This window comes from Podarcis vaucheri (assembly GCF_965113315.1).
Source record: "Podarcis vaucheri genome assembly, chromosome: 1".
Taxonomy (NCBI): domain Eukaryota; kingdom Metazoa; phylum Chordata; class Lepidosauria; order Squamata; family Lacertidae; genus Podarcis; species Podarcis vaucheri.
Genome location: NC_138759.1, coordinates 88,670,670 through 88,679,912, shown reverse-complemented (window position 1 = coordinate 88,679,912; position 9,243 = coordinate 88,670,670). Strand labels below are relative to the sequence as shown.

Below are 9,243 nucleotides of genomic sequence, written 5' to 3'. Positions count from 1 at the left end.
CCCCGAAGATGTCAAAACGACTGCCATTATGCATTTGTAGAGAATCATCATCAAAAGATATTTATGCCAATATACATTTATAACTTTATACATTTTCATATCTCTATATCTAAGGGGACGATAGAGTAGAGAAAAGAATTGTTTCCGGTCAAAAGAACCATAGAGAAAAGCAAGGCAAGAGAGGCGCTATCTGGAGGTGAGGTCTATTGGGGAGGCGAACTTTAATGCGTGGAGAGCGTGTTCCATAGTCCATGTCTGCGGGTGTTGTTCCTTTATGCCGGGCGTGTGGAAGGGGGCACGCAGGAGAGGACCCTCTTGATGCTATGGGGGCGATTAAGTGCTGCAAGAGAAAAGGGTGGCGGGTTCAGACGATTCTCCTTTCGAGACAGGAAATTGAGCCTGAGACCCTGCATCATTTCAGCCGGGAGTCAGTTCCATTGGACTCAATGGGACTTAACCCCATAGAGAGGTTTCCTCCTCAGCATCGCACCCCTTTTAAAAGTGTGGAGAAAAGTATTATAAATCTTCCTATCTCTAGTCGTGGTAGGCAAATGTTTCCAGACCAGCAAACAACATTTGGGCTGTGGCTGACTTTCCAAAAAGACACACACACAAGTAATGAAATTGTTCAGAGAGCATCATTTCAGTTTCTACTTTCCACAAATGCTATTGGAAATAAACATCAAGCTCCACAGAGCAGACAAAATGCTAACTCACAAACAGAAGAAATTCAAAGTGATTATGAGCTGCAAAACATGGTTGATCTACTATTTGGTGCACATGTATTTGGCGCAGTAACTAGTTTCTGAGCTATGTTTCTCAAATACCGATAGCTAGCTTTCTGGGTCACACAACAAGCTACTTTTGAGTGACCTTTCAAAATTTGATTGTGGTAGCATGGGGAGGGGGTCTGCCCAAGAAATCAAAAACTTCATTGGGCATGCCTAAGCATTTGAGCTAGAAAAGGGCAGTCCAAATAGAGCAACTTCCCTATGATAAAGAACTACAATGGTGGGGGGGAACGTTAGTTCAGGAAAAGAACAGGTAAAGGGGACCATGTTATATAAAATTATGCATGATGTGGAGAAAGCAGATAGAATTCCTGGTTAAGAAGACTTCTTCCCCATTCAGTTCAATTCAAAGTATAAAGTGTTTATTGTGTTTAAGATAAGTATAAACACCCTAGCTACATAAACTTTTAAGAGATGCTGGTACATCATGAACTATTCTACTACACAGTCAAATCTCAGTTCCCAAACACTTCCGTTATGATACGTTTCACCTTCCAAATGCTGAAAACCTGAAATTAAATGCTCTGGTTTTTGAACGTTTTTCGGAACCCAAACATCTGACACGGCTTCTGCTCAAGTGCAAGAAGCTCTTGCAACCAATCAGAAGCCACACCTCGGTTATCGAACGTTTCGGAAGTTGAACGGTCTTCCAGAATGGATTATGTTCGACAACCGAGGTTTGACTAATTAGAAGTAAAACTTTACCACGCTAGCTCTGTCTCCACCACTTCCCACAATGTGGAATGAAAACATACACCATCATGTAACATAAAACAATCCCATGACTGCAAGCACAGAGCAAGAATCCTAACAAGCTCAGCATGCTATACGGAACCACACAGCATGTAACCTTCAGCTTCTCTGCTGGTACCTTGCACTGAGCAAAGCCTCTTCTCAGTGAATACCTCATACTCCTGCCAATGCTGCTGCAGCCTTGGCTTTATACCCATCTTTGCACATACACACATTAGAGAAAGAGAAGATGAATGAGAGACGCTCCAGGCATTTAGCCTTCGACTATTTTAAGCCACCCAGTGAAGCCGGTGTGCTAACTTAACAGAATGGGGAATGGGCTGCTGAAGACACGGCCCAAGCACGGAGTGCAATTTCACCAATTTTTCCAGATTACACCAACAAAAGCAAGCTAGGGAATATCCAGTTTTCTTTACACAAGCCAAAATGGTGGCAGCCTTGCTTTGCAATCTTTCAAACTACTATAGAGAAGGAAGCTGAATTTGTGAGTATGTATGCATAATTACTTGTATTCTGGTTTTCCAGTGGGGAGGGATCTGCCAGGGTATTTATTTTGCTAAAATAAGGTAGCATGAAAGAGGCTAAAGCAGGTGTGGTGAGACTTTGGCTCTCCAGATGTTGCTGAACTCCAACTCCCATCAGCCCCAGCAAGCATAGCCAATGGCCAGGGAAGGTGTTGTAGATCAGCAACATCTGGAGGGTCAAAGTTCCCCACACCTGGGTTAAAGAGAATTTGTCAATAAAGCTTGTCTTCTGGTAACCAATATACTTGCCACCCATAACTTCATAATTAATTTGTTGTTTTTTTTCTCTTCCTCTCCATGTGTTGTTATGGTGTTTAGAAGAAATGCTGCTGGGAATGGCTCTTTAGCACTGGAGTTATTTCCCCACCCACAACAATGCCCTTTTCTGACTTTGTCTCGGCCCTGAAGGACAATCCATACTTCGGAGCAGGCTTTGGCCTGGTGGGTGTAGGTACAGCCTTGGCCCTGGCCCGTAAAGGGGCACAGCTTGGCTTGGTGGCTTTCAGGCGGCATTGTATGATCACCCTAGAGGTGCCAAGCAAGGACAAGAGTTACCACTGGCTGCTGAGCTGGATCTCTCACCATGCAAAGCACACCCAGCACCTGAGCGTGGAGACCTCATACCTGCAGCATGAGAGTGGCCGTATCAGTACCAAGTTTGACTTTATCCCCAGCCCTGGGAACCATTTCATTTGGTAAGTGAGGCCATGGAATGTCTTTGGGATGGACAGAAGTATTGCAGGGCTAATAAGGAAGTGGTGGTCATGAATATTGCATGCTTGCTCGTCCAGTTGTCTCCCCACCACCAGTTCCTGTTCACATGTTCCCTGCTCTGCTTCCAGGTATAAAAGGAAGTGGATCCGTATTGAACGGAACCGGGAGAAACAAATGATTGACCTGCATACGGGCACCCCTTGGGAATCTGTCACCTTCACAGCAATCGGTAGCAACCGAGAAGTTTTCTTCAACATCCTGCAGGAAGGTACAATAGCTCTCCTTGGTTGTAGGCTGGCAAGGATGGGTAATACATTTAATGATGATGTTGGCGCTAGGGATGAATAGATCAGTCTATTTCTGGACCCAGGTTTGTTTTACATGTGTTCTTTAGTAAGTCCATTCCATCCTGTTTCTGCATTAATCTACAATTTAAAAAAATAAATATGAAAAAATCATGTTTAAATACATACCTAAATATATTTTTATGAAGTAGCTACAATTGTAGCTCATTGTATGCACTTCTAAATGTATTTTATTCCAAATTATGCATTTTTCAGGCCGTTGGGCATTTTTTGAACTGAAAACTGTATTTCAAAATTTAGAGAAGGCCAAAGTCTGATGGCTAGTTATGTTCTGTTCTGCACCTGATTCCAGGAGGTACAAATTATATCACTCTGCATCAGAATTCACAGAACTCCAGTTCCTTAAGTACCCCTACTTAGAGCTGGGGCTACCCTCCAAACTGACACATTCTCTTTGGTGATGCTTCCTTGCATCCTTCCTTTGTTATATTTAGCAGACAGGCGATTTCCCTCTTCCTCCTTCCCACCTGTATCCAGATGTGCAGTTAGCTCCCTTTCCTCAGCTTTGTTCCTTTCTCTGCAGCCAAAGAATTGGCTCTGAGGCAGCAAGAAGGAAAGACGGTCATGTACACAGCCATGGGAGCTGAATGGCGGCCATTTGGTTTCCCACGACGTCGGCGTCCGCTCACCTCTGTAGTGCTTGAGAAAGGAGTGTCCGAGAGAATTGTGCGGGATGTGCAAGAGTTCACTGGTAACCCCAAGTGGTACATTGATCGAGGTGAGTTTACTTTTCAGGGAGCGACATTCAGATACCCTCACAACCTGAGCTTTTCCTTTATGAGCTAAATTAAGGCAGGTGGGATGCCACTTACAGAGCCAGCATATCCCATTATTTAGCCCAGATTATCATTCTCAATGTCCTCTGCTATTGTGCCCAAAGGCATCTCTGCTGCCTTCTGCATCCCTGTCATTTCCAACCTGCCTGCGCCTTCTTCCTGCTTTGGACTCCCAACTGTGCTGATGTCTCTCTGTTCTTATGAGGGCAGCGGGACCTCTCTCTTCTTATGAGTTGTCAGGGAATGGGAGGCAGAGAAGGGGGAGAGAATGGAAACGTATTGAGACAAACCTCCATTAATTAGTAGCTGTTCTTCCTCGGACGAGGAAGGAGACGACAGGCTGTCAGGAGGCAATGAATCTGAGAGGGGGAAGGCACTTCCAGGGCCAAGCCACTCTCGTAAGAGAGGAAGGAGGGGGGGTTGGGCTTAGGAGGTGGTTATGCTGGGGAAAACCGAAAGCAACTTTAGTCGAGGCAACTGACTTGCCATGACCGGAACGGACTTTCAAAGCTGATTGTACATAGCACGAAAGAAGCAATAAATCTTGTAAATATGGCTGGATTCCCGGACTCTTATCTCCACTAGCACTCGCAACTCATCTCTGACATGAGTGTAGTGGGAAGCTTCTTCTAACCTCATTGCTGTCTCTACAACAGCCCCTGCATAGTCCCAGGCCTTGAGAATTAGGAACTATCCCTTACTTTCCTACGAGAGAGACTGTCCTGGCTCGTCTCTGCACAGCCAAGTACTGATAAACCAAATGTTTACTAAGTTTCTGGCATTTGCCACAATACTTTGTATCAACTCTTTGCCAAGTGGGTTAAAGTAGTGCTAAACCTTTAGGGTGGCAGGATATTGGGTACTCTGTCAGGGCCCTGTGCAATATATTTCTTTCTCAGCAACTGGAATTGGCCACTATGGGGTGAGCTCAAGGCATCATCGATCAGCTCATTCTTATTCTCGGGTGTGAGATGGTAGCTCAGATTTCAAAAGAAGTTGGAATAGGCTGCGTTTTCTGCCTTTTGACTAGCCTCTTTGTCTGTAGGAATCCCCTATCGGAGAGGATACCTGCTGTACGGGCCCCCAGGTTGTGGAAAGAGCAGTTTCATGTGAGTACCATGTCCTCAGCTTTCCTTCCAAAAAACCCCCTTTTCTCAAAGGATTTGCCCATGGATACAGTCTCTGAGGGTACCTCCCTGGGCACTTGTGTAGCTCCTGGTCAGGAATCACTCCCCTACAGCTTACCCTGCTTAGCTTTGCACAAGGTGTTGTCATTGTTTTCTTCAGCGGAAACATTGTTCTCTGTCTATCACAGCACAGCCCTTGCTGGAGAACTTGAGTACAGCATCTGTCTCCTGAGCCTGAGCGACCGCAGCCTCTCTGATGATCGTCTTAACCACCTCCTGAGCGTAGCTCCTCAACAGAGCATCATCCTCCTGGAGGACGTGGATGCTGCTTTCGTCAGCCGGGATCTTGCTGCCGAAAGTGAGTGACAGGCAGATGGCGCCTCCCCACTCTTTTGTTCCAGGCTGCCCTTTTCTGCTGCCTCTGACTGAGCTGGGACCAAGCGTTCATCACCCCTGTGTTGTAACTCTGTGGAGGCATCCTGATTAAGTGCTGCACTGCAGCAACTTTCCCAAGCTAATTGTTCATTCAGAGTGGGGGGAATGAGAGCTGAATAGTAGCTCCTTCCTCCAAGCTGCACTTTGCAATGGGATTCGGGTTGGTGACCTGGTACTGACAAACAGGGGTCAATGACTCAGGACACCAATGTCTTTTGGAAAATGTCTTCCCTTACAAACCTACCCAGACCCTTCATTTTTTGATCCTCTACTGGTGTCCACTCTGAGGGAGGTCTGGAGTGTGGTGACAAGGAAGAGGGTGTTCCAGTCAGGGCTCCCCACTTGTGGAATGCTCTTCACAGTGGGGTCCTCTTGGGGCTATCATTAAAATTCTTTTGGCACCAGGTAAAAACTTAACTCAGGTATTTGACAGATGGTGGTGATGATTTGCTGGATGGCTTTGCTGCCAAGTTTTCCCCCCTGCTTCTTTACTGTGTCTGTTCTCTGGATTTTGGTACAGTTTCTTTTTAAATGCAACGTATTGCTCTCTTTTCTTCTTATTGAGTGGTTTTTTTGTTTTTGTTTTTGCTTTATGTCTTTAAAACTTTGTGAGTTACTTCAATACTTTTTACGTAGCGAGCTACCAATAGATTGAATAAATATAATGATAAATAATTATCTGCAGGCTTTAATGTGACACCTATTCCAATTCAGTTATCCATATACAAAGAGAGACTTGAAACAAGACAGGCGCTTGGGGACAAGTTTACAGCTTTTGCACTGTGGAAGAGATTCGCCAGCAGAGATCCTAGAGGCACTTCTTTTTGCCAGCCTTCTTTGGACATAGGATCCTGACTGTTTATTGTCCTGCTTTCTATCGACTTGCATTTTGCCACCAGGTGGCACGATTTTCTCTGATCCCTTCATGTATCTATTTGGACAGCAGTGTGTCAGGAACATTTCGCAAGCCACTGCACATCAGGCAGGGAACATAAAGCTGGTACTACTGTGACATAAGACCACAACAGTGGGATTGTTGCCCTTCCCCTGGAAGGCTATAAACCAAGACAGAATTTGGGCAGCCCTTGGTCACAACTGTACCTATAGTGTCTCCCTCTGAGTTGTCTCTGTGCCGCTGTGTTTCCCTCCAGACCCCAGCGCATACCAAGGCATGGGACGCCTGACTTTCAGTGGCCTTCTCAACGCGTTGGATGGTGTGGCTTCCTCCGAAGCAAGGATTGTATTCATGACCACCAATCATGTGGACAGGTCAGAAGCGTTGCACAGAAAATGGGGCAGATAGAGAGGTTGTTAGCTGCAGAAGATAACAGTTTGCTTGGGAAGGATCATTTAATGGCACCCAAGGAAGGTAGTGGCTGATAGGCTGGAGTCTACAGTGGTTTAGGATTCTACGTTCCTCCAGCAGCTAAATCAAAACTGTTGTAACAGAAGTAGGAAGGGGAAAGGGGGAGGGGGAGGAAACAATGTAGCAACAACTGACAGTCCCATAGAGAAATTCCTTCATCACCTTCCCCTCACAACATGAAGTCCCACACTGGTGACGCATTGAAACCACCAGCCGGCATGTGGTGAGGACACTAACACCATGATAACCTCGCCCAACCCATTCCACTCAACCCTCTCACATTCGGTGCCAAAGCATGCCACGAGGAGAAGCTAGGTATCCCCTGAGACAGGTTTTTGAATCCCTCGGTAGCCCAAACGCAGACAGGAGCAGGACTGTTGTTTTGCCAGGGAAACAGCTACACACACACACACACACACACACACAGGACCAGTATTCCAGCAAATCAGCCTACTTCACCGCTCAGTGGCTGGGAGGAAGCCTGCAAATGGAGTCCCTTTGGTGGTAGGCCAGTTCGATCCAAAGGGTTCACTTCCCTTGGTGGGACCAAGGATTCCTCAAGTAACACAGTGCCTAAGATGTCTCCATTGGTGTTTTTGAGGTGAAGACAAGCTAGGGGTGGAGGAGAGTTTTGTTTTGTCTGCATTTTCAAGCAAGCTAGCCAAATTTGTATCTCCCAAACGAATTCACAATTATCCTTCAGCTCCTCCAAATTTTGCAATACAGTCCTTGGTTCCCAAAATGCATTAAGATTTTTATTTTTATTTTTCTAGGAGGAAATGCATTTAGAGATGCATACCCTGTGATAAATACTATTTAAATATGCATTTATAATAAAATGCATTTTTAAATACGAATTTTTGTATGGATTTTTTAAATAAAAAATTTACAGATCTTAAAGTGGAAAAGCAACAGAGCAGACTTAACACCTGTAACACTTTGGACATGGACCCCAAATAAACTGATCCGTCCATCCCTAGCTCACACAAGGCAACTCCATGAGCTTCCTTGTAACTCAGTCAAGAAGGAGATTGCAGTGAGTAACAGAGGAGGGCAGTTTGTGTCCCACCCCTTGGAAGTGCTGTCTTTATGAGGCAAAGTCTGCCTTTCTGGGGACCAGCTGGTAACTATTTTAAGTATAAAAAGGAGGAAGGCAGCAGGAATGAAGACACACTTCCTGTTCCAGAAGATTATACTATAGAAGAAGACGGAAGAGAATCTTATCTTGGGGCTCTTGTAGTCTCCAAGACCTGTGACACATCCTCTCCCACAAGCACAGGACTCTGCCAGCCATGTAAGCCTGGTGCTGAAGGAGTCATGTGCAGGGTAGAAGAGCAAATGCTCAGCAGACAGGGTCAGCCAGTTAAAACTGGCTGGGTAAGGCTTTGGGTAACGCTGGGGTCATGCTTGCTAGGGAGTGGTCTGGGGTATATATACATATGGACTTCTGGCTCCTTTGGTCATGCTGGTTTGCAGCATTTAACACAGAAGCTGAAGATCTGGTTCTGTCCTTGTTTACTGTTCCTGGTTCCATGCAGACTCCTCTGAGATTGTAGGAGGGGATGGGTAACTTGGCAGGTATGGAGAAAGAGGAGCATGATGGGTGAGTGCAGCAAGACGTGGGTGTAGTTAAATTACAAGGCACTGTTACTTTATAGCCTTTTAGAGAGTAGCTCAAAAAAATAAAGGGGAGAGCAGATTCCCCTAGCCCTGTATCTTCTTGGGGTTGGAGAGAGAACAAGGAGATGATACCCCAAGTGAGAGGAGCATAGAGAACCAGATTTCCCACCTGAGCATTTGCTGAGTCTCATTTGTCTTCTTCTCTTTCCCTGCAGGCTCGATCCAGCCCTAGTTCGCCCTGGCCGGGTGGACCTGAAGCAGTACGTGGGATACTGCTCAGAGTGGCAGCTCGGGCGCATGTTCCAGAGGTTCTACCCAGACCAGCCAGCAGCTGCGGCCGAGGAGTTTGCCAAACAGGCCATGTCTGCCTCTGATCAGATCAGTGCCGCGCAAGTTCAAGGCCACTTCATGCTATACAAGGCGGATCCGGACGCAGCCCTCAAGAACGTGCAAGCTCTTATATCCTGACGTTGAACAAACCCCGAGACCGCTTTGCATATGGCTTCCCCAGGAAAAGGGTTGTTTGCTTGCATGGATTTGTTTAGGCGGGATGAGATAATCATGAGGATGATGCCATCCACATGTCCACCTCAGTGAGGCCACCTTTTTGTAAAGAAAATAAAGAGCAACCCAACATAACTCCTACAATGCAACTCTTGAAAATGAATAAATGTGAAGCTCAGGTGTTGTGGAACTTATGTCCTCCAGATGGCAAATGTTAACACCTGAGGAGAGGCCCAAAAGGTGTCATAACTAGGCGGAGGGGACAGAC

The 9,243-nt window shown here is 46.0% G+C and overlaps 1 protein-coding gene across 2 annotated transcripts; it reads left to right on the top strand.

Annotated features, from left to right (window-relative positions):
• Positions 1-107: 107 nt before the first annotated feature.
• On the top strand, positions 108-9,119 carry BCS1L (BCS1 homolog, ubiquinol-cytochrome c reductase complex chaperone). 2 transcript variants are annotated; one of them, XM_082222445.1, is made up of 8 exons: positions 108-196; positions 2,387-2,763; positions 2,911-3,050; positions 3,671-3,865; positions 4,969-5,032; positions 5,239-5,408; positions 6,637-6,754; positions 8,687-9,119. In XM_082222445.1, exons 2-8 carry the CDS (start codon positions 2,444-2,446, stop codon positions 8,937-8,939), a joined length of 1,260 nt encoding a protein of 419 aa, XP_082078571.1. In that variant the 5' UTR covers positions 108-196; positions 2,387-2,443; the 3' UTR covers positions 8,940-9,119. The 2 variants fall into 2 exon arrangements, with proteins under 2 accessions (XP_082078571.1, XP_082078570.1); XM_082222444.1 differs by lacking the exon at positions 108-196 and having other exon boundaries at positions 2,047-2,763.
• The last annotated feature ends 124 nt before the right edge of the window (positions 9,120-9,243 follow it).

Excerpts from the sequence above, each read along its gene's own strand:
- BCS1L (XM_082222445.1), top strand. The coding sequence starts at position 2,444 with ATGCCCTTTTCTGACTTTGTCTCGGCCCTGAAGGACAATCCATACTTC. Across the intron at positions 3,051-3,670 it reads CTTCAACATCCTGCAGGAAG|CCAAAGAATTGGCTCTGAGG; the intron begins GTACAATAGCTC and ends CTTTCTCTGCAG. Across the intron at positions 5,409-6,636 it reads CCGGGATCTTGCTGCCGAAA|ACCCCAGCGCATACCAAGGC; the intron begins GTGAGTGACAGG and ends GTTTCCCTCCAG.